At 36.4% G+C, this 25,082-nt stretch overlaps 3 protein-coding genes across 5 annotated transcripts; 1 reads left to right on the top strand and 2 right to left on the bottom strand.

Annotated features, from left to right (window-relative positions):
* Positions 1-91: 91 nt before the first annotated feature.
* On the bottom strand, positions 92-4,910 carry paqr3b (progestin and adipoQ receptor family member IIIb). Of its 2 annotated transcripts, none has more exons than XM_067395660.1 (7): positions 4,768-4,910; positions 4,109-4,307; positions 3,874-4,036; positions 3,621-3,776; positions 2,582-2,779; positions 2,370-2,460; positions 92-2,237 (listed from the first exon to the last, which is right to left on the bottom strand). In XM_067395660.1, the coding sequence occupies exons 2-7, from the start codon at positions 4,291-4,293 to the stop codon at positions 2,107-2,109; spliced, it is 924 nt and encodes a 307-aa protein (XP_067251761.1). In that variant the 5' UTR covers positions 4,294-4,307; positions 4,768-4,910; the 3' UTR covers positions 92-2,106. The 2 variants fall into 2 exon arrangements, with proteins under 2 accessions (XP_067251761.1, XP_067251762.1); XM_067395661.1 differs by having other exon boundaries at positions 2,096-2,237; positions 2,401-2,460.
* A 717-nt stretch (positions 4,911-5,627) lies between these two features.
* Positions 5,628-17,037, bottom strand: antxr2b (ANTXR cell adhesion molecule 2b). 2 transcript variants are annotated; one of them, XM_067395658.1, is made up of 18 exons: positions 16,605-17,037; positions 16,258-16,329; positions 15,744-15,815; positions 15,564-15,645; positions 15,384-15,488; positions 15,064-15,132; positions 13,865-13,945; positions 13,716-13,776; positions 13,041-13,139; positions 12,660-12,729; positions 12,153-12,231; positions 11,107-11,202; positions 10,966-11,016; positions 10,792-10,887; positions 10,536-10,709; positions 10,356-10,436; positions 6,580-6,634; positions 5,628-6,127 (listed from the first exon to the last, which is right to left on the bottom strand). In XM_067395658.1, the coding sequence occupies exons 1-17, from the start codon at positions 16,769-16,771 to the stop codon at positions 6,596-6,598; spliced, it is 1,494 nt and encodes a 497-aa protein (XP_067251759.1). In that variant the 5' UTR covers positions 16,772-17,037; the 3' UTR covers positions 5,628-6,127; positions 6,580-6,595. The 2 variants fall into 2 exon arrangements, with proteins under 2 accessions (XP_067251759.1, XP_067251760.1); XM_067395659.1 differs by lacking the exon at positions 16,258-16,329.
* A 1,057-nt stretch (positions 17,038-18,094) lies between these two features.
* Positions 18,095-23,600, top strand: prdm8a (PR/SET domain 8a). The gene is made up of 4 exons (XM_067397157.1): positions 18,095-18,286; positions 20,111-20,320; positions 22,100-22,307; positions 22,612-23,600. Exons 1-4 carry the CDS (start codon positions 18,095-18,097, stop codon positions 23,598-23,600), a joined length of 1,599 nt encoding a protein of 532 aa, XP_067253258.1.
* Positions 23,601-25,082: the final 1,482 nt, after the last annotated feature.

The following is a 25,082-nucleotide window of genomic DNA, read 5'->3' as shown; positions in this document are numbered from 1 at the left end:
AGAACAATGCCCTGGAAAATCCCTAATGCCACTAGAGTAGGACAAAACACTCGGATTACAACAGATTTAAGAATACAATTCAGCCCTCTTTTATTATGTCAAACCTCCATGCAAGACATTTGATGATACTATCAAAAGATTAAAGACACACCAGGCCACAAGTACAAGGTCAACTTTCAAGTCAGTACAGTAATTGTTCTGAAGGATTACAATATATTTCTTTAAGTAAGGGATAATGTACATCCAGCCGGTTGTTATTTCAGATTATTACACAGCTGTGTGGAATACTTGATTCTGATTGGTCAATGGTGCCATCCGGCGGTATGTTATTTCCCGATAACAACCGCTGAAAACAGTTTTCCTTGTGGATGTTTTGCCTTTGGTGAGCTAATAAAATATTAAAAAGTATTCAAATTTTGTCGATAACAATCAGGTACATAAATAATTATAGGGATAAGAGATACTGATCTGAGATTAAATTGATTTAAAATCGTACCTGTTTATCTTAATCATACAGTGAACAAAATAATCGCAAAATGCCAGCAGCTGCTTTTTGTATTAAACGAGAGAGCGAGTCCACGATACATGATGACATGATTAAATAACTACACAAAATCTGACTTCTTTTAAATATTTTATTAGCTCACCAAAGGCAAAACTCTGACGAGGAAAAACCGTTCCTAGCAACCGTGTAACGTTAGCGCTGCAGACTTCAGTAACCCGGAAGAGCCTGTTAACTGTTTTCAGCTTTAGTGGTTGTTACCACGGCTCTGGTTGTTACCGATTCCTTCGTGAGTTCAACTGAATAGTTCCGACTTCTGGGCGATGTCTGAATTACAAGTGGATTTTTTTGGAGTGAACCAAAGATTTTACTTATGGTACAAAATGTTACTTGTATAGTAGAACATGTCAGAAATATGAGTTTAATCGTAGTCTACTGGAAATATGTTTATATGTCTTGTATTACATTTTATAATATTTAAATGAAATATATTTTATAAAAACATGCACATGTGCACGGAATGAGACCACGGGATACGTTAATTCAATCACATCATAACGAAGAATTGGAATTTTTATCATCGATTCGCGAAGGACTCATTCCCGTCAGGTCAGCACATTGCGACAATGACACAGCAGTTTTAATTTACAGTTCATTAAGTAAGATAAAATGTAATAACTATAAGTTCAGAGGCAAAATGACAACATATTTGTTTACTCTTATTACGCCAACAAAAATAGCCTCACATGAAGGCAAAGTAGAAAACCTGCCAATCAAATTAGTGAACCGGAAATAACGACTAGCAATGAGTAAACTCGACGGATTTACTTTATATATTGTGACTGAAATACACAACAGGAACAAGCAATGATTTTCATGCCGTTTCATCATTAAGATATTCATTCAGGCAATTTATTTCCAAAAAAAAAAAAAAAAAAAAAAAAGGAAAATCAAACAGCTAACAGAATTTAAAAAACGGATGAGGAGTGTAAGAGGATAAAGTCACAACAAAAGGTTCTGTAGTTCTGTAACATTCATAATCAATTCAGTGCAAGTATAGTGATTTTGGCCCATTGTTCACATAAAGTAGCCTACTTAAGATGCTTGGTCATTTAAATTCCCAGTGTCTAGTGCTACTATATAGGCTACATGAACTCTGTGCGTTTAATACAGCAAAACAACTCCCTTTACCAAAGAAGTTGTAAAAAGTAACAATTACAGTATCTTAAAGTCTTAACATACCATTTATCAGTCACAAAACAGTGACGGTTAAGGTCATTTAAATTATGGACATTCCAGAAAAGTGAGGCAACATATTAACAGCATGTACAGTTTCCCAACCCCGATGATACCATGGGCAAAAGGCTCAATAGAAATCAAAATACATAAAGTAACAGACAAGGACAGTGTATATCCAGCAGAGAATGTGTATGAAACATTTCTTCTTAAACCTAACTGATTGCACGAAACATGATATTCATTGCACGTAACCCTACGGTACGGTGTTCAAAGGCAAATGAGAGGTAAAGTTTCATTGTTCGATTCTGTTAGCACAACTTAAAATAATGCCAAACAAAATGGCTCTGATAATTTTATAGCCATGTTTAACCGCTGCTGCAGGGCTGACTGTGTCTGTAGTTCATGATGTACACAGCGGTCTGGTGCCACCAGTAGAACATGACCACCACCAGCACATGCCAGAGCTGGTGACTGGCACCAAGATAGTTCAGCTGGCCTGTGAGGACAGAAAACAAACAGCTGTGTAATTATTAGCTCTATTTTCAATGTGTTTCTTGACTAATGTGGTCATGATTTGGTTTGATTAGATTACTATAATTATTTACAGGAATTTAACAGAAAAAATAACCTGGGAAGTATCGTTCTGGGATTTTACTGACGTAGAAAAGGAACGCTGAGGCAGCGATCACATACATGATCATGACTCGAGGAAAAAACACCTGTAAAGAGAGGAAGTGCTTTCATGAATCAAGTGATGTAAACATTTAAATTAATTATAGAACAAGGTGATAGTGTTTCCACCTAATAGTGTCTCCAATACATGACAAGCAAATATATCACCTTTACGATTTCAGAGTCAAATCCTCCGTTGATCCAGACCCAGTGGCAGGCTGGGATAATGCCGTATCCGGCCACAGAGCAGAACATAACAGAGCGCAGTTTCTTCCACTGCTGTGTGAGGTAGAGCGGATGAATTTGAGCTGCAAACACAGCCAGGATGAGAGCCAGCACCGTCAGCAGGTACACCTGCCTCCAAAACTGAAACAAACATCACGTGTTGTTATAACCATAGGGGATATCAAAGAGTCAATCATTACTCAAATCTACATTTGTACTTAAATTAATCAGATAACTACGGAGCCCCTAAAGGGACATGGTGTAAAAAATAATAAATAAAAATAATATTTCAAATAATATTTGTTCGCTTGCAAAGAACTCAAAAGTTTTGCGAACAAATGCAAAGTTTCTTGAGGGAACGAAAAATATTTGTGAGTGAATGTTAAAAAAATGTATTATTTTTTTTTTTTGACAATTTAGGGGGGATTTACACAACACGCATCTAAGCATCTAAAAAGGGTTTGAATTTTTCTTTAAGGTCTTAAAGTCAGCATGAAATGAAAAATCTGAATGAAAAATTATCTATTTTCTTAATGCATGCTATAAATCTTATAACAATTCTTCTGTGCATTTGTTTTTTTTTTTTTTTTTGTTTTTTTTTGACGTTGTAATGTTTAATCAGAATGTCATAACTGGACCTTCAGGTGAAGCTCATGTTCCTCTGTATCGCCCTACCTTTTTTTTTTTTTTTTCAATAATCAGTTTCAATCCAAAATATGTCAATATGGAAGAAAATGGAAGGAATTTTACTTCCATTTCATTGTGACTTTATGTAAAATATATTGTACATCTATCTATCTATCTCTCTCATATATATATATATATATATATATAAAATATATAATATATATATATATATATATATAAATAATGAAAATAATAATACATTTATAATTTATATAATAAAATTAAATCAAAGTTGGAAAAAAGAAACCATGCATCATCAGGCTTGAAGGCCACTCATTTAAAATACATGCCATACACTGTTGCAGTAGAAGGCATAGAAGACTCCAGGCACATAACATCCCAAAATTCCCACGGATATTCCAGCGTAGTCCAGAGCAAGCCAGCGGCGACACGTCTTCTCCGAGCGATGACAACAGAACAAGTGGTAGCCCACAGAGCACAGCATGCAAACCTAACCATAGAATAATACCCATAAATTAAAAAAAGTGTATTTGTTCTTGTGCATTCTATGTACTTTATAAAAATATGAAGTATAGTTACAATTTTACCTGAAAACAAAACAGTCCTATTGAATAAATCACATAGTCCTCTCGTGACGCCCCTGAAGACGGCAGGACTGTGGCCATATCGTTTACTCCCAGCGAGAAGAACAGCAGGAACCCAAGCAGATGACTCCAGATGTTCACCGTCTCATTGGACAGAATGAATATACTGTGGGATATGAGTAATAATGAATAAAGGAGCAGCAACACATCCAGTGTTTCAACAGGGAAAGAAACGCACCTTTTGAGGCACAGTTTTGATGGCAGGTGTGCTCTGTATCCATCTGTGATGTATGGATTCTCCTTCAGAAACACTGGGATCTGTTCATAGGTGTACAAGCGGATCCCTCTGGGCACAAGCACAGGCCAGTACTGGTAGCTGCCCAGCTCGATGTAATGAGTGCTTTTGAGGGTGTTCTGAGGCATCTTGGTTCAAGTGGCTGAAGGAACAAGGCAGATCGATTACAGACCCTGCTTGCAACTTGGAAAGTTAATATAGCTGTGTCTCAGTTTAAATAACACACAAAACGCAGACTGAAAACGGTGCAGCATCTTTGAAGAGCAAAACAAAAAGCAGCTCAGCAAGACAGCTGTTAAGAATTTACACGGAGACAAATGAATGCTAAATCACTTCCTCTTTGCATATCTTATTTATTTTTGCTACTAAGATAACAATAAAATTCAAGTCTCTATTTTTCCTGAAAGCTAATATATCATTAACACAACCAAACAAGCAATACATTCCCGTTTATTTTATACTTTAATTACTCAAATATCGAACATGCATAAATGTTTTGTTTGTGCCGTGAGCTGCTGCAGGCTAACAACTGTGCTTCAATGAGGATTACATTAGGCTTTTAAATCCATTAGATCTCAGTGTAATTACTGTAAACCTCTCACCTCCACGTAAAGGCCTGCCGTCTATCCCATTCAGCCCTATATATTCGTTAATTTCTGTTTAATAATAGAATATGAGCTTCATGTTGATAACCGGCGACTAGCCGTCCAGCTAAAAGCTAAAGAAACGAATGTGTGACATTGAAATCCTGCGACAGACGCACAATGCGACGCAAGTCACTCTCGCTTCATAAATGGTTTTATTTTACGGGAAAGTATGCAAAGTAATGAAACAATTTAAAAAGGTTTTACATAAAAGTCTCTTAAATGTTATATTGTTATAAATATTATGTTTAAATGTAGATAAAAACGAATTTAGTCTCACTCAAAACAAAAATGTAGCGTCTTTTGATCACGTACAATTATAAATGTGAAATCCATATATATAGCCATCCATATATAAATCCATTATATATATATATGTATATACCAATTGTATTGGTCCAAGTATTGCTGTCCAAGTACAAAACAAAAAAAAACAAAACAATAGGCTACATTTGTTATAAAATGATACTTTTAGCTATTGTGTTCATGACAGTGATTTAAATCAGACTTATTTCGTTATGTAGTCCGTATTTAAATTTTAAATATTTAAATAACATGTACTGCTTCTCAATCACCGTTTTACTTTTCGCCAAAATAATCTCTCATAATATAAAAGATTAGGATTATCATTTGGAATATCCAGACATTCTAACATGCTATAATCAAACATTAAACAGTCTGTTGATTGTGCTTCAGATTAATCCCTGATTAATTCCCATATTCTCTCAGAACATTTGAGTAATGATAACGTCAAGAATTCAGTGTGCACTGTCAACACATAAATTAACCATTTATATTTTATTTTTAAGGTACTACAAGCTTTTACATTTCATCATAAATCATTTATTATTACATCATAAATCACACTCACAAGTGAACTGTATTATAATTTATTTGAAAGCATTCTAAATGCCATTTACATCATTAACAAATATTATCACTCATGTAATTGATTAAATCGAATTATAAATAAAAAAATAAGAACAAATATTTAAATATACATCTCTACTAATTAACTGGAAAATGAACACCTTTGCTAATAATAATGGAAAATAATAATTTACATTTCTTTCCTTTACAAACCCATTCATAATACACTTGCAAGAAGGCACTGTATTGATTTGTACCTAGAAAATCTTAAAAAAAATAAGTGTTATAAAAGCAGTAAATTCAACCACATACAAAGACATGCAGAAAAAACAGCAGGATAGATTTATACATGTAAGAATTAAAATCCAAAAGTTTTAATTCAGAAGTACAGCTTTGCACACTGTATCCATACGGTGTGGATTCCCCAATCCAAGTTGTCTGAATGTGTCTGAAAAGTAACATTTGAACACATACAGTCAAACCAAAAATTATTCAGACATTTTAGATATTTTTGATATATTTTTACTAGTGGGTGCAGGACACTATAGTTTATTTATGTAAGTGAGGATAGCAAAATAAAGTAAACTGTGACATATTATACCCAAAAATTCTTCATACAGTGGACTACCAGTAAAATTGATACAAATTTGGAACCAAAAATTATTCAGACACTTTGACATAAGTGTTATCCAACATAATTAATATTATTTTTTTCCCGACAGTTTAACTCTGAGATCTTGTCATATTTTATTACCATTTTTTTAAAACTATAGCGAATAAACTGTATTAATGAATGAAATGTTCAAGGTGTCTGAATAAATTTTGGTTTGACTGTAGGTCTAGGTACATCAAAATTTGTAGGCTTTCCAAAGTAGTATCTTAAAATTGATCAGAACTCACTTTAAAGTGTGTTTGGTCAATGACTCTGAACCCGGGTGAATTTGATGCAGCGCCCCTGAAAGACAAAAAAAACAACTAAAGCAGGTTGTTACACATTACAGATAGGCAGTATGGAGGACCAACTATCCCACCACCCCCTCTTTCAGTCACACTCATCTCTACCATCTCTTTACCCCATTATCTCTTATCAATGTGAAATATGACAAATCAAATCTCTTAATGTCTCTGCCTCATGTTACAAGCTATGCCCTCATTTTGAGACTGGTGAAAGATCTTTCTTCCACCATTCACTGACTATATATCACATTAACCCTACTGATGCTAAATCATCCATAATGGATTTTTTAAATGCACCTCATATGGTAAAAAAATAATTGTTTTGACAATATTTTTGTCACACTGACATCTGCGATAATTTGAAGTAATTGAGAGAGATTTGATTTTAATTGGTGGTAAGGAAGCAGCAATGATGGAGGTCAGGCAGGTTGATCAAGCAAAACTAATGTTTGACAAACCCTGTTTGGACAGATCTGGTACCATGAGTGCAGAACAGGTACCAGTATCGAAAATTAAGGCCTATTCACAGCAAAGCTGAATCTTTGAAATGAAAATGTACAATGAAGATGTACAATAAGATTTTATACAAAAAGATTTTTACATTTTATAAAGAAAATGAGTTGAAAATCCTGCCACAACATTGCAAGAGCATTGCTATGCAGTTGCTATGCCATTGCCAGGTGTTTTTTACTGGTCCAAGGGCACATTTTATCATTTGGCAGAAAAAAAAGCAAGTTGGCAGATGAAAAACTTAAGTTGAATGCTTTATTTGCATCAGACTTAAGTTTTTTTTTTTTTTTTTTTTTTTTTACATAAACAACTGCCAAAGACAAGAGAACGGAATGAGAAAATTTTAAAATAGATAATATTTTCCCATCATTAATATTTCTATTTATATATATTTATATATAATATTTATATAATCATTGTTTTTATCTTATTTTGTTTTTAAATCTTATTTTTCTTTCTTGTCTTTTAAGAAAAACTGTTTTACATGAGTCTATTCATGCAAAGATATACTGATGCCCACAGTCAAACAGTTGAACAATATTCACATTGTGCCCTAGAAGGACATCCAGTTAAACTCAAACTAAGTGTGACAGTGAAATCAGCGAGAGGTCAGAGGTCACTCTCGGCAGTGAAGTGTCAGACGAGGGCCGAATCAGTGACAGCCTGAACTCTGACAGTTAGACCTACCTAATGATTGTAATACTGACGACTCCTCTGATGAGTGTGTGTTTGAGGGTCAGTTCATGACCAGTCGGAGCACCATAATGAGATAAAAGACGAGAGTGCGTTTGCGTGTGTGATCTGGTCTGTCTGTGACAGCACTGTCAGCCTCGTTTGTGCAGCTTATTAGTGCTAATGAGCCTTTTCAGCTGCCCAAATGAGGGACTGAACTAAGCGGCTTGAGCAACATAATGGCTGTTCCAAAGCCTAGTGAGCTACTGTACATACAGTAAGCAGCTTTTTAAGGCATCATAGGTTCATGTTCCAAAAGGTAGGCAGAAACATTATGATACCTTCTTTTAGCAAATCATAGAATGCTTAACAAGAAGAGCAATACCATAAAGCATTCAGATAAGCTCAGAGAAAAAAAATAATAATTTAAGAGAAATGACCCTTAAAATACACTACCGTTCAAAAGTTGTGGATCGATAAGATTTTTAATGTTTTTAAAATAAGTTTTGTCTGCTCACCAAGGGTGCATTTACTTAATTATAAATACAGTAAAAACAGTAATATTGCGAAATATTATTACAATTTAAAATTACGGTTTTCTATTTGAAAATATTTAAAAATGTAATTTATTCTTGTGTTGGCAAAGCTGAATTTTCAGCATCGTTACTCCAGTCTTCAGTGTCACATGATCCTTCAGAAATCACTCTAATATGTCAATTTGCTGCTCAAGAAACATTTATTGTTTACAATTGTACAAAATATTTGTGTACAATATTTTTTTTTTCAGGATTCTTTGATGAATAGAAAGTTCAAAAGAACAGTGTTCATCTGAAATCTAATCTTTTGTAACATTATAAATGTCTTTACTGCCACTTTTCATTGATTTAATGCATCCTTGCTGAATAAAAGTATTCATTTCTTTAATTTCTTTTAAAAAAAATAAAAATAAAAATTCTAACTGACCCCAAACCTTTGAACGGTAGTGTAAAATGTTACAAAAGCTTTGTATTTCAGATAAATGCTGTTCTTTTGAACTTTCTATTCATCAAGGAATCCTGAAAAAAAATTATCATCATATTAGAATGATTTCTGAAGGATCATGTGACACTGAAGACTGGAGTAATGATGATGAAAATTCAGCTTTGCCAACATGAGAATAAATTACTTTGTAAAATATATTCAAATAGAAAATAGTTATTTTAAATTGTAATAATTTTTCACATTATTACTGTTTTTACTGTATTTTAATTAAATAAATTAAGCCTTGGTGAGCAGACGAAACTTCTTTTAAAAACATTAAAAATCGTACCGATCCCAAACTTTTGAGCGGTAGTGTATATCATATAATTTGTTCAAAATACTGCAAAGTATCAACAAAAAAAAGTTCAATCAAATTAAAACGTAAAGTTTGTGTTTTAAATATTATGTGTTTTTATGCTTGGTATCGTGCTGTTAGCTTAGCTACATGCTAATGACGAATTCTGTTGGAATCAATTGAGAATTGAGTCTATAGTTCTATTCAGTCGGGACTAGTTTTCATGGAGGAGGACGTTAGAGAAATTCATTTTTCACAATTGTACTTTGTGATTTTAATCCTGTCCAAATCTGCCATGTCTGTGTGTTTCTCTCCCAACCTCAGTGAAAATTCCAGGGCAAATTACCTACTGTTTTTCGGTAAACTCCACAGTCCTCTGGGAAATCTAATCCCATCCAAATGCGAATGTCTGTAATTGCTGGTATTGTATTACCCTAACACTTCTTATAATGTGTTTTTGATCTACCTGAGCTGCTTTTTGCACATCAATATTTTGCAAGCTTTCATTTCAATATGGATGATATATGACAACAAAATAAAATGATAAAATTAATAAATAGCGCCAAATCACTGAAACTGCAAAAACTGCCCATTTTTTTAATATCAGTGTCAGGAAAGATACTTGTCTTTATTTTTCTGCTCACGTATGTTGGTTTATTATAAACAGCTACTTCTATAAACTCATGTGAAGTTTACTTGAATAGTGTTTTAATAATAAATTAAAGATATATCAATAATAATAAATTCAAAGACATACGCCATACATGATGCACTCAAGAACAGTAGATGACCTTCTGTAACACCAACATCTACAAAACACACACTCCCACCTCTGTAATAAACATGAAGATGCTAGTCCTGTCCGAATCGGTACATGAAATCATAGAAGTCAGGTGAATTGTAACTCAAATATCATTTAGAAAACTAGTCCCGTTCAAATAGGGCTTATGGTGATGTCTTTGTAAGAGGAGCGCTATATAAAATGTGTTGTTCCCCATGTAGAGCATTCCAAATGGCCCATTTCAGTTCACTAGGAAGGTTTTGGAATAAAGCCAAGTAATGACTAGTATTTTTTTGTTTAATGATTCTTCTGTACAAAACATGTAAAATAAGTTCCTTCTTTGCTGATCCAATAATTTAATTAACAAAAGCAAATGTTCTTCTGTTGGTAACATGCAGATTTGCAAACAAAAAGCACATAGGCTTAAGATGGCAGCTGTACCTTGTCATTTGCTGTAGGTCTCATGATAGCAACTCTGTCGTATTGTCTACGCAGCAATGCTAACACAGCATCAAAACGACTCTACAAATTCAAATTACACATAAGCACATTATAACATTTCTCAATACATACTGTACATCATCCAAAAACAAAAAGACAATGTGTTGACAGAAAACTTACTTTAATGGGAGTGTACCATTTGTCTGGGACTGGGGCCTGATATATTGGTGGTGGTCTGGGTGGGGGTCTTATTACAGGCTCTTCAAACTCCTCCTCTGGCATTTTGACCACAGCATTTTTGGCTTTTGCTAACCGCGCCCCTTCCTCTGTAGAGCCCTTTTCACCCCAGCGAACCTGTGGATGTTGTAAGCTTTAGCGTATATCCATAGAACATTTGTTTTTGCCGTCAGTGGATTGCAATGGATTGTTGCGTTACCTCCATGCGTGTAATACCTCCCGGCCCTCTGCCACCATAATACGATGCATCCACTGTAGGCCATTTCTTCTTCGGCAAAGGGTCAATCTCAGGCTCCTATAAGATCACACCGAACATTTCAAGACATTTCCAGTTCAGCTAATTCAAATATATTTCAAGTCCCAATGTACCTACAGGTATTGGGCGTGGAGGCGGAGGGCGAGATGGGGGTGGATCCCTGATTACCTGCCATAGGATGAGAAAAACAGCCCTCATGAATATTAATATCTCATTAATATACAAAAGTGTGTGGAAAAGAACAGAACTCATGTTCACCACAGTGCAGCAGAGAGGCCAGAACCACCAGAGCACAATTAAACCCACAAGCACCAGCAGCACCAGGATCACAATGATCATCACTATCCCATCAGACTATGAGAAAACAAAAAGATGAATGGTACAATGTATAATATATATATTAAAACAATGATTATATGGAAATATTAATCATGGGAAAATATTATATATTTTAAGTTTTTATTATTCCGTTCTCTTGTCTTTGGCAGTTGTTTATGTAAAAAAAAAAAACATTTAAGTCTGATGCAAATAAACATGCAACTTAAGTTTTTCATCTGCCAACTTGCTTTTTTTTCTGCCAAATGATAAAATGTGCCCTTGGACCAGTAAAAAACACCTGGCAATGGCAGAGCAACTGCATAGCAATGCTCTTGCAATGTTGTGGCAGGATTTTCAACTCATTTTCTTTATAAAATGTAAAAATCTTTTTGTATAAAATCTTATTGTACATCTTCATTGTACATTTTCATTTCAAAGATTCAGATTTGCTGTGAATAGGCCTTTTCAATACTGGTACCTGTTCTGCATTCATGGTACCAGATCAGTATATATATATATATATTTAAAACCAAAAATTATTCAGACATTTTTGATACATTTTTACTAGTGGGTGCAGGACACTATAGTTTATTTATGTAAGTGAGGATAGCAAAATAAAGTAAACTGTGACATATTATACACAAAAATTCTTCATACAGTGGACTACCAGTAAAACTGATAAAAATTTGGGACCAAAAATTATTCAGACACTTTGACCTGACCATGTTTTGCCTAAGTGTTATCTGACATAATTAAGATAATTTTTTTCTGACACAGTTTAACTCTGAGATCTTGTCATATTTTATTATAATTTTCTTTAACTATAGTGAATAAACTGTATTAATGAATGAAATGTTCAAGGTGTCTGAATAAATTTTGGTTTGACTGTATATAAATACACACACACTTTTTCCTATAACCCGAATGTTCATTGTGATATTTATGTATTATTATAGTTGGTTTGTTTAAAAATGTATTGTACTTACACATGTGTTGGCATATATTGTGATTGGACTTGAAATGAAAGACTGGCCATTATTCAGACTAATGAGCACATCGATTGAGCTGTTGAGAGAGGGAAAGTACATGATTTAGTGCCAAATGCGGAGCATAGTTTGTCATACAGTGAGGAAAACAGCGCTGTGCTAAAGTCTTCTTTTTAAAACAACAAGACAAATGAAGTTGCTCAATTTGGGAATTCATTTGTTCAAAACAAACTTGGCAATGATGAAAAGCAAACGGTGGGTCATTTTGCATTTCTCCTTAGCTGGCAAACAAAAATGTGCTGTAGTCACACACACTGCTTTGTTTCAGCCCTGCACTTAGCCTGCTCCTTATCAGTTGTCTGTTAGCTAAGCTATAAACAGAAACTGAGATAGAAACCCCCAGGAAAAGATGATGAACTCGTTCCCTTTGCATGTCGGCTTGTAACAGCTGTAGCTCTGAATGGAGAGCCACTGTTCTCCAACAGAAGCTGGTCGAATGCCACTTACTGTCCAACCTCGGTCAACACTGGAGCTGGACACAGCACGTAATTATCCTTCACTATACTCGCCCTCTCATCTAGAAGGAAGAGAGAGCAGCATGGGATTGCTGTAAAATGCCAAATACAGGCTGAAACACAATGGCCTTATTTAAGGATGTAACTGCGTGCAACTTCCCCATCGGCTAAAAAGAGTAAGAGCCTCTCGAGGCCATGCAGATTTTGGGATCACACTTGCTAACAAAAAATAAATAAATAGCATTGTGGCTTACCACATATTCATTTGCTGAATGGGAAGCTGAATTATATGCCTTGTTTTATATGGGGTATCTTTGTGGATAGGGCGTCTTGTTTTGTTTTTATAATAGATGGAATGCATTAAATGGCTTACTGTAAGGATCCTGTTGATTGACAGATAATGTGCAGACCACACCCTCTGAGGTTCTTCCCTGTGTGAAGCCCCTTCCTCTCAAAACAATGTTAAACGATTCTAAAACACAATGATCATGAGCTGTACGATTAATTGTTAAAAGATCACGATCTTGATTCAAACACCCACGTAATTTTATTCTTAAATGATCACGATTCGCCTGTGTCTATTAAACCTTTACAAAATTATACAGGAACAGTCAAATCTGGTCAGCACTGCCACTGATTCAGAGAAAGGAGTTATCATGTATATGTATGAAACAGCTTCACAAACAGTCTTTTCAACCACAGAGTATCATTATTTTTGTCTTAGAATAATTCATATTATTACAGAAGTACTGGGATAAAGGTTTACAGTTCAGATATAAACACTAATGTATGTCTACGGTAGCGTGACAGATGCAAGATTGTATCATTACATCGTTACATCAGTAGGTGGCGACAAGTGACTGTTACAAAACATATGTCATTGAATCATTCTTTCAAAAGATTTGTTTAAAAACACTGATTCATCCAGTAATGAAACAACTGGCCTTTATTTAGAATTTAGAATTAGTGGTCTTTATTTATTTTTCCAGAATTGTGCAGCTCTAGTTCAAAGGGATAAAATCTTTTACATGGACCTTTTTAGACGTACCATTCACGCAAATGCTGGAGGGCTCAAGGTTAAAAATCTCTACACAGGATTTCTTTAAAATCTGTAAACGCAAATACAACTCAATTAGAAGGCAGCATACAAACCACATGTAATAAATGTCATTTTTGGTTACTTATTCTAAACCTCACCGAATTTACAATGTTTTTGAGGGCATGAAATCCATCCACAACAGGAAACACTTGATCTTTGCTGTCTGCAATATCTACAAGCTGATTAAGAACACACACAATTTAAAAACTGGCATACCATGTCAGAAAAGAGCTTTTTTCAGAATCACATATCTCTGTAGCTGCACATTCTTGAAGCAATTTTGCTACCATTTCCTAAGCCGGAATCAATTTCTTGCTAATGTAAAATGAGCCGGATATGTGCTTTGCAAAATCCAATTACACTCAGCATCATCCTGCCTGGACAAGCACATCCACCACAGTCAATATAAAGGGTCCCTCTGTTACACTAATGCTGCTACTAATGCACATAAAAAAAACACAGAAAAACAATTTCGTCATGACAACAACATTCCCATGACAGCAATTATAAGTGATACACCAACAACTGATGGACTACAATAGATTCAGACAAAAGAGAATGTCAGAAACTAGATTTTTACATTTTCTGATGAAAATTTTGCTTGGCTGTGAAATGCACCACCATGTGTGGTGTGGGTAGTTGCCAAGGTGTTGCTGAGGTGTTTCCACCAATTTTTAGCATATTGATATGCAATTGCTAGGGTGTTTGCCAAACTATAATGTGGTTGCTAAGGTGTCCTGAGTGGTTTATAGCACATTGCTATGGAGTAGATATGGTGTTCTAGGTGGTTGCCAGGTTGTTTTGTGGTTGCTAAGGTGTTCTGAGTGTTTTTTTAGCATGTTGCTATGTGGTAGCTAGGGGGTGCTGGGTGGTCACCAGGCTGCTTTGTGGTTGCTAAAATATTCAGTGTTTATAAGGTTGTTTCTATTTAGTAGCTGTTCTGGGTGGTTGCTAGGTGAAGTTAAAAGAGTCCACATCCAAGTTTCTGCTCAGGTCCCCCCTTCAGTGTACTTCTATGGGATTTTTCACTTGTTTTATTATCCAATAGATGAAAAATGTATGTCTTTAATATTTAGTAGTGCTGTTAAATCGATTAATCACGATTAATCGCATCTAACATAAAAGTTTTATATTATATACTAAATTTACAAACTTTTTTGTTAGATTTTTCACAATTAATCAATTTGACAGCACTTATATTTAGTGTTAGTTTTTAACATTTTATAGCATTTAATATTAAGTTTTTTTTTATAGTATATTCCACAGCAGGTTTCATCTCTCTGTTGAAAAGTCTTACTTGGTTTGCATCAAAGTCCTTCACGCCAACACAATAAACCCGTGCACCAAACTGCCTCGCCTGATCAGCCTGAGAAAGCACACAGGCAATTCATTAAATACTTTATTATTTAATATTTTATTTTTAAAAAAATAATGTGCATAATATTTATCTAAATGCAAAACGCCAAAATGTACAATTTTGCAGTACAATTACAATTGTATTGCAAAAAAAGGGGGACTGATTTTATCTCATTTCAAATATGTAATAATTTTCATGTAACAAATGCTTCCATAGGTTATGCAACATAAATATTCCATATATGTGTTGTGCTGCTTTACCTCTTTCACAGCAAGGTCATGCAGATAGACCTCCAGCTTCCCATCAGTCAGTGCAATTATGATGCTAGAAGCTCTTGCGCCCTGGGTAGCCATTTGTTCTGATGCCTAAAATGTTTTTATTTGTTATGACCTTTGACAAACATACAGAAAAAGATGTGCTTTTGAGAATAAGCTATTTACCTTTATAAAGCCCTCATGCATGTAGGTATCACCAGCAGGTCTGATCTCGCTCAACTTTTGCAGACCATTATCAATAGCTGCCCTAAAAGCCCAGGAAAAACATCAGCTTTACGCTTTTGATCTGTGGTACAGTAGGATTTATATTAACAATACAGTATGACTCACTAAATGAAATCGCACCTGTCTCCAGTGAGAGGTAACACTACTTCTGCACTAGAGGAAAACACTATGAAGGACACCCTCATTTTCGGGCTAAAGAAAGCAGAAACAATTATGAATTGTAAAATCAAATATACTCTATGGGTGGTTAAGAAAGATCTGTTTTCTGAAATATTCTAATATACACCATAACTATTTGGTAGTGCAGTAATTGGTGTAAATTACTACTGTGACACTATTTGAGGTTGACCATTGTGCCCTCATGCCCAAACTTGCATTAACTAGGTCACCATACCACACACTAATCCAAACACACATCTTACACGGACTCAAGTTAAACATAGTAATCTAAAATTAAGTTTATATTTAGTTCCACACATGTGCAAGAGGTTGAGACTCAAACAAGTGGTTTGTAACAGGCAAGACTTAAGTGTGGTAGTGCTGAAACTCTATAACCCAATCTGATAGCTTTAGTTGTTTGTTAGTTGATTATTAAAAAAGTAACTTAAAAATATTTTAACTGATCGTTTCTTACCTTACAAAACGATTAGTAAGTTGTTCCACAAATCTATAGATCTCCAGCCAGTTGTCAGACACACTGCCTGACCTAGAATTATGGTGAACAGTGAGTGCTTTAAAAGATAAACAGGGCCATATAAGGGCTCCTGAGAACTTTGTAGAAGAAAATAAACTGAATAGGCTACCCAAAAATACCAGGACTAATAATGAGCTCACTTGAGTTATTAAACGTACGCTGTTGATAATATCTGAAATAGGCAAGCACACACTGAGAGAAAGAGAGGTGCGCGTGTGTGCTTGTACGTTTTATAAACATACAGCCTATAAGAATATAGACATATACAGTCATGCTGTCAAACTCACCGATCCAACACAAAATATAAATCAAAGGCTCCATGGCAAGACCCAGTATCTCCTTTCCCAAATGAAGTCAGGAGAGAGATGCAGAAAAATTGGAAGACCCAAGTCGCATGATTGCTGTCTCCTCTCATTCCTGTCTTGTACCTCACGTCGTTGTTATGGGAACACATCAAATCCAGTACTAGAAATGCAGTTGACGCGCGTGGACGGAGCGCGCAGTTATTTTACTCTTGCATGACAGCGCGTGCTCACCATAGAAGAATAAACCACTCTTTAAAAAGCCATTCCTGCTCCGGCCTTCAGGAATTGTTATTCGTTTTCTCCCGTTTTCAAATATCCATTTCCTCCACTCGAGATTAATTTCATTCCGTAAAGTGTTTTCTATTTTATTCAAAGAGGGTCCGGTTTACTTTGCTGTCAGGAGGAACACGATTCAGTGCGCATGCGTCTGTTCAAGTTAAGAAGAGCAGGGATACTTTTGAGACACTAGAGAGCACCGTACGAAATGAAAGACCTTTGGCAAGAATAGGCACCCAAAAATGAAATTTCTGTCATTAATTACTCACCCTCATGTCGTTCCACACCCTTCGTTCATCTTTGGAACACAAATTAAGCTATTTTTGATGAAATCTGAGAGGTAAGTTATATCACTCATCCATGGACAGCAATATGACCACCACTTTCAAGGTCCAGAAATGTACTGAAGAAAACAGTCCACATGGCTGCAGTGGTTCAACCTTAATTTTATGAAGCGACAAGAATACTTTTTGTGCGTAAAAACAAAACAAAAATAATGACTTTATTCAACAATCTCTTCTCTGCCCTGTCATTATCCTTACGCAGCTGACGCAGTAAGCACAGTGAAGGCTTCCGTGTTTACGTCGAATGTCGGCTCAGTATTGGCCAAAGCTGATCACGTGAGCAGCACAACGGAAGCGCTGGACATAAACAATGAATGAAAATGACACAGAAGAGAAGATATTGTTGAATAAAGTCGTAATTTTTGTTTTGTTTTTGCGCACAAAAGGTATTATCGTAGATTCATAAAATTAAGGATGAACCACTGCAGTCACATGGACTGTTTTAACAATGTCTTTAGTACCTTTCTGGACCTTGAAAGTGTTGTCTATGGACGAGTCATATGCCTCTCGGATTTCTTCAATAAATATCTTAATTTGTGTTCTGAAGATGAGTGTTTAATTAATGACAGAATTTTAATTTTTGGGTGAACTAACCATTTAAGGTTTATAGTATGTGTTAATAGTGATCAACAACAAAAAGTAGCTAGGTCATTTGATTAGAGAAAATAACCATGCCACCCTCCTTTTTTCAATCACTGTCTAACCAACCACACTACACCCCAAGTGGGTTCGGGACCCACTTGGCCCCTGTTGCACCCACCCACCACACCCTGGCAGTGGGGGCCAAGTAATACTAGTACCGGCTTCACATGTTTCCCTGGGGTCATTAGTGCCGTTACACCCAACCCAAGCATGCTTGAGCCCCTCGCCCCAGGGTGTTTGTACGTGTACACCTGGTGCCAGTCCGTGCCGGAGACCGGACTGACCGGCACAATGGAAGCAGCTGACACGCAAAGTCCTTCGCAAGAATTGCGTTTAGTGTACACAATCCCGCAAAGAATTGGACACAGACATGCCGAGCGAAGAAACTTCACTCGACCGTCGGTATTGATTCTTTCCTTTGCCTCCTGCAGTTACACTCAGAGCTCGAGAGAAAATTCCAGCTCTATAGAGAATGTGAAGCTATCACGCTGCATTGCATGCTGGGGTAGCGCCACCATTTTGGGAGGATCGCCCTCTGCTACTTATACTGAAATTAATACTGATACCTGCTTTCCTTTTGTTTTTTGCCTTGAAAGTAAATGTTCATATTCTTCATGGTATCATTTGCAGGGAAGAGAAGCTATTTTATCGCACTGCGATATTTGATGTTTGCATTTGATGTTTTTTTTTAGAATTCTATGCCAAATGTACCAGGTTACCATGAAAACAGTATCACACGCTGGGCACTCGCTGCTGCTTCAGCCATCATATGGTAGAAATGTCCAAAAAAAAAAAAAAAAACTGGCAGAGGTCGATCCATTTCTTTGTTGGAAATGTTTAAATGTCACTGAGGTTTTATTGTTGTCATTGTAAATACTTACTTTCCCATGGCCACGGAGGAGAATCAGAGATTGTTGGACACACATTCAGTGGACAGACACAGACACAACCAAAATCAGATTTCTAGAAGCTTGTGAACAATTCTATGGTGCCTGCATGCAAGTTCTGCTAATTCACAAGCCGAGTGAGAGTCATACTCACAGAGGTAATGTTAATTATTAAACCAAACAAAATACAAAACTTTCAAAAACACTTAGCAATGTGATTATTTTATCAAGTGATAGGCAGTGGGTTTAATCAGTGACATTATTAATAGAATTGCTACCCGGTGTTTTCACGTCACATCCTCAACCTCCTTCCCTTGATGTTTTTACATGTATACATTACATTATACAGAAAAACTGGATAATGTAATGTAGTTTTTTAATTTTAAAGATGAAAAAACTACATTACATTATCCAGTTTTTTTCCCTGAACAATGATGTGAATTCTGTGATTATTCTAGATGCAGCAAGAATGACCTACAGTGGCGGCATTTTTCACAATCATGACAGAAAATCAAAATACTGCCTTAAACTCACTAGCAGAAAGGCAGCACAAATCTGATATTCCTCCCAGTATGGCATCTAAACAAGTTACCCAGAACTCAACAAGGCGTGACGTCATCTTGTCAGTGTGACTTCACTGAGATTAACTGATTACGGAGCTGCTTCTCTTCATGAGGGAACTGTTTAGTACAATATCTTGAAGTCCTGTCAAATAGATAAAAAAATCTGTGGTTTTGCTGGACTCAAATAATAAACAGTGGATCATTTGTGCGGATGGTGTAGGCCTGCATGTGTGTTGCTGCAGATACATGATGCTTTCAATGGAAAGAAAGAAAGAAAGAAAGAAAGAAAGAAAGAAAGAAAGAAAGAAAGAAAGAAAGAAAGAAAGTGAGCACCTCGGCCTGTATCTGAATGCGAATAATAGCCTGCAGTCATAAGTTATCATTAACGCTTGAGCGCACTGCTGTTAATATGCAAGTATAATGAGCTCGTCTCAGCGATGTCATGTTAGACGTTTGAGCAAAAGATCAGGCACACACACTGACCCAGAACGACTCGTATTAGGGATAAGAGCACAGAGCAGAGGGACCAGAGGTCAGAAGTAATCGGGGCGGAGTCTTCTCATTGTTTTCCGCAAATAAATGATTGCGCTTGTAATTTAAGAATCAACGCTCAGAGCTTCCAGTGGGATCAGGACTCACTCTAAGACACTCAAAGTAGGATTTTATCTGTGCTGTGGATTAAAATGGTAAGATGCGTTTATAATAATAATAATAAAAATAAAAACTCTATAAAAACATAGCCTACAGAAAGTTTGATTTTAAAAGTCTTGTCGCAGGGTCCAGAGGAAAGTGCGCGTTTTCTGCTGGACGCAGCGGCTGCTAAACGCTGGATTAGAAACGCGCTGAGCAGCATCATCACCTCTCGAGCCATCCCTGCAGGAGCTGTGCTGGGTCCTTGTGCTGTAACACACACCTCCCTGAGTGACAGCATCGCGTTCATCGCCTCTAAGTGCTCGGACAGACGAGCTACTGCCTACGTGCTCCAGGTAATTTCCGCGCTTTAATCACTCTTTGTCACGCTCTTACACAGTGAACATTTCTTAGGATGAAAAATTATTTCAGTAGGATATATATATAGGACATACCTAAGGTATTGGTTATCTAATGAAATTTCCACCATTATTGCATAGAAAAAAGATACCGTCCATTCAACATCTTGTTTTGCATTTGAGAACTTTATATATTTTGTTAGAATCAACAATGAAACAAGTATTTTTGGAATAATTACATATAAAAAATTATAATAAAAAAAAAAAAAACCCACAAAGCACATGACAACTTCCTCTGACCTGATATTAATTGAAAAAAGAAAAAGAAAAAACTATTAAAAAACCAACCATTAAGTTAAAATCTTCTTTTGTTAAATAGTTGGCTCTTGTCTGAATGTACTGTATGTCAGTGCAGTGTTTTCCAAGCTATTATAAAAAATATATATGATCATATGAAAGTTTAGTTTCAAATATTCTGATTAAGAATATTGTTTTAGTTGTGTCGGCTCTGTGTGACTGTGCAGATGAATATGGTTCTTTCTCATAAGTAAAAAAGAGAGAGAGATTATCCTATTGCACATAAAACATTAAAAGACTATAATATAGTCATTTAACCAGAGATATAACCAGTTTAGATGGAAAGGATCTGAAGCTGACTAGCTGAAGACGTTATTGTAGCTTTATAGACACAGTATTTCCTTGAAAATAAATTCCAGCACAGCGCTACAATAACCCATACTGAAATGACCCTTCACAATAGATAATGCTTTACAATGAACTCTGTTAGAGAGCTACATATGGGCAAGTTATCTGTTCAATAAAATACCTCACTCACCTGAGTAAAAAAATGCCTAAAAATGTTGTTTTTATAACATAACAAATCCCTCATTTCTAGACAATGTTGATTCTTGTTTTATTACAAGCTTTGTTGTGTTTTGTTTTTGGCCTCTCTTTGACCTTTTTTTTCTTTTTTTTAATGGGTGATTCGAGGTTTAGCATTCTTCAAATGTGGGTACTTTTGGGCATGCTGAAAGGTAGGGGCATTCCGAAAGGTAGTGGACATGCCGAATGATATTTATAATTGGTCACGAAAGCTGCCTGTTAGGGTGTGGGGTAGGGTTAGGGGTTAGTTTCTGTTGTAGCATTAGGTGTTTTCGAATTTTTGGTTTTTATAGATTTTCGACATTTTATAGATTAGAACAGCAGACAGAATGGTGTATGACATCAAAGTACTGCGTGGGTGATTCAAAAGAATATGGAGCCGTCTGCTCTCTAATTGCTCTTGAGGTACTTTGATGTAATACACTGGTCAGTCTGCACAGCTTCAAGTCGAAAATGTTGTCTATTAACGAATATGATGAGACACACACAGGCAAGTGACATACAAAATTTCCGAAGAAAACCATAATGTCAGGTCTAAAGTATAAACACTTATAATAAGAATACCATGAATCAGGGTAAGACAAAAACACATTTTGGAAGAAGAATTGATACTCATTATTTACATTGTTAATTTTGAAAAAAAAAAAAAGTTACTAAGTGTACCCTTAAGTTTTAAACCAATGCACAAAGCCACTGATAGAGAAAATCAGGATTTGTATAATTGCAATTTGGAAAGAAAACCTTAAAGTTACTGAGATATAGCCCTGTGGCACTGATCTGCCCTATAGGCTATTATAAATTATGCAAATAAATTGAATGCAATTTATTGGTATTACAAATAATAAATGCATGAATTTATCAGATCTTAAGGACATGTTCTTTTGCATTGTTCAGATTGACCCATCCGCGCCCAGCGAATATCTGCAGATGATTCAGTCGGCTAGAAACGCAGAGGAACAAAATCTAGAGGCATATATGAATAAAGGACATCTATGTTTCAGAGCCATAAAGGATATTCCTGAAAACACTGAGCTTTTAGCTTGGTATGGGAGAGATATAGCCAAACTGGTTGGTCTCAGCACCGAGCAAAAGAACACAAAAGGTTTGAATACATTATATTTTATATAACTGCATTATATTGAATGTAGTGTTTCAGTGTTTTAGAACAAATCGGTTAAGTGAATGATTCAGTGACTAACTCATAAAGACAGTCACTTGTTTTGTTCATGAATGAATCATGAATGACTCACTAATAAGCTACTTTTTAAATTTTTGAATATATCAGTGTTTTTGAAAGAGATGGTAAAATGAACGATTCAATGACTTGTCACCACATACTGTTAATTCCTAAATGTTTCATTGAAATGAATGTAAATTGATTTTTTATCGGTCTTTCTCTTTTTAAGGTTTCATTTGCTCTGAATGCAAACAAAGTTTTCTCTTTGAATTCCCCTTACTGGCACACCAGAGATTTTTCTGCATAAAGAAGCCTACATGTTTTTCGAAGAAACTCACCATCCCAGAAATTAATTCACTCAGTAGCAAACCAACCACAGACTTCCATAATTTGGCACGAGAGGTGGAGAATTGCAGGAAAAATCGACCCGCAGATGCAAAGAGCACTAAAAGAAGACATTCTCTTGAATCAGACACAGATGAGAGTGATGGCGAACCATCATCTTTTGACACCCATGGAGATGAAAAGGTATCTGTGAAAAGGTTTTGTGTTAATGCCGTGAATAGACCTTCCTGGTCGTCTACCAGCAAAAAGTCTTTCAGCAAGGGCCAATATTCTCAGTGCAGCTCACTACAAAGCCATGACAACTGCACAACAGACCCCGACAGGCAGGATTTGAAACCTATTACTGTAGCGTCCAAGCCTGCGTTCACCACTAGAGGGTCGTATGATGTTCCAGATGACAAGGGCAGGAAGAGCGCGTTCACACAACCTCCACGCATCACGCCCCATATCCCACTGATGTCAGCCAGTCTTACCAATGACAACTGGTCAGCTTTCCTCCCCAGCTTTCTACCACTCAACTTCCAGAGCTCTGCTTTGCTATACAAGGACCTTCCCAAACAGTTGTCTCTTCTTCCCAGCACAAACCTTTGGCCCAAGAACTCCCGGCTGCAGAAACTGCACACTACACCTTTGCAGTCGCTACTGCCTCCCTCTCCATCTTCTCTTGGTCTACCTATGCAGAACTGGTGCGCTAAATGTAATATTTCTTTCCATATGACATCAGACCTGGTGCAACACATGAGGTCCCACCACAAGAAGGCGGTGTCAGATGAGCAGCAGAGGCACAGAGACGAGAAGCTGAAGTGTCCCATATGTAACGAAGCGTTCAGAGAGCGTCATCACCTGTCACGTCACATGACCTCTCATATCTAAGCTCATGCTAAAAAAAATATTAGGTTTGTTTGAGATTAACTACACTAGCCTGCCACCGGCTGGCGAGATCTGTCGGTTGCAAGAGGTGGAGGAATACAGAGACGGCCATCAGGTCGGACACTCCGTGTTTTCCATAGAACAAACGTTATCCATGGAAGACCACACGATTTTTGTGTTGATTGTAACCGAAGAAGTGGATGAAATTCCCATGTTTTGAAAATCAGATATTCAATATCAAGATTGGATAAATACAGGAACTTGTCTAAGAAAAAACAACACACGTCATCCTTGTCATCATCAAGGCTTTCGCAGACTATTTTGAGCAACTGCAGCTCCTGACCTTGGCGGCTGGTCTCGTTTTGCTCTTACAATACTTTGATGGCACATGTGATCGTAAGGCGGCTGCAGTGCCGATCAAAGTCGGACAAATTTTCTAACCAGAATGCATTGCTTTTGTCAGGCTGCAGACAATCTTACCCTGCGTTCCATTCGGAAGGGCTCATCCCTATGCCCTAATCCCTTCAAAGGGTTTACCCTCCGGAGTGAGAGCTTCGAAGGGATGAAGGGTGTAGGGGTAAAATAAACTCTTCTTTTGGAACGCACATCTGCATCATCTTAACAGGACAATCAAGGAGGAATAGATTTTGCAAGCTGCACCCTTTGTTTAACATTACTTTATTTATTTATTTAAGGTTTATCGCACCATGTATATTGTATCTATGTATTTTAAACATTTAAATGGACTGATAAAAGGAGCTGTAAAGTATTTTTGTTGAAGTACAATGTCGTTTTGACCATAATGTACCAAATCGAACTCGTTTAAATATTACAGTAGTATAGAAAAATACTATACATTTATAGGTAAAATCGAACTCCTAACCTCCTGTTCCCATTCTGTGACATCAAGCAACTTCCCTGTGCAAAGGATCATGGGGGGCCGAAGTGTCCATCAGTTGTACCCTTTGAAATCCTTCATTCCGAAGGGCCCTTTGAAGTGGCCAGTTTTGAGCACTTCGGTTTGGAACGACCCTTCAATATGGCGGCCATAAGTATTTTCACTCCGAAGTGCCCTTCGGAGGGCGATATATCCCGTTTGGAACGCACCGTTAGTTAGCAGCGCTGCATGAAGTCGAACAAGCCTATTCTGTTCCTCCTACCTCAAGAATAATTTTGAAAATTGCTTTAGTAAAAGTTTTTAAAAAATGTATAGCAAATGTCATTGTCGAATTTAAATGTATTGTCAATGCCAATGAATTTCAGTGAAAACATTATTTGGTACTTACCCAGGGGCATCACTCACATTAAGATGAGTTTATAGTTAAGTTTATAGACCGTATGTGCCAGAGAAACAAGCCTGCAGTCATCTTTAGAATTTTGTGTTTGAACCTCCGTTTTTGCGGTTGCTCTGTATATTTCTAAGGCACCGCTGTCGAAGAGTAATTAGACGTTGAAGTGGATTTACTTATTGTAGTTAACTAAAGT

The sequence above is a fragment of the Chanodichthys erythropterus genome, chromosome 10 (assembly GCF_024489055.1).
Source record: "Chanodichthys erythropterus isolate Z2021 chromosome 10, ASM2448905v1, whole genome shotgun sequence".
In the NCBI taxonomy this organism is placed as follows: Eukaryota; Metazoa; Chordata; class Actinopteri; order Cypriniformes; family Xenocyprididae; genus Chanodichthys; species Chanodichthys erythropterus.
This window is presented reverse-complemented; position numbering and strand designations above follow the sequence as displayed.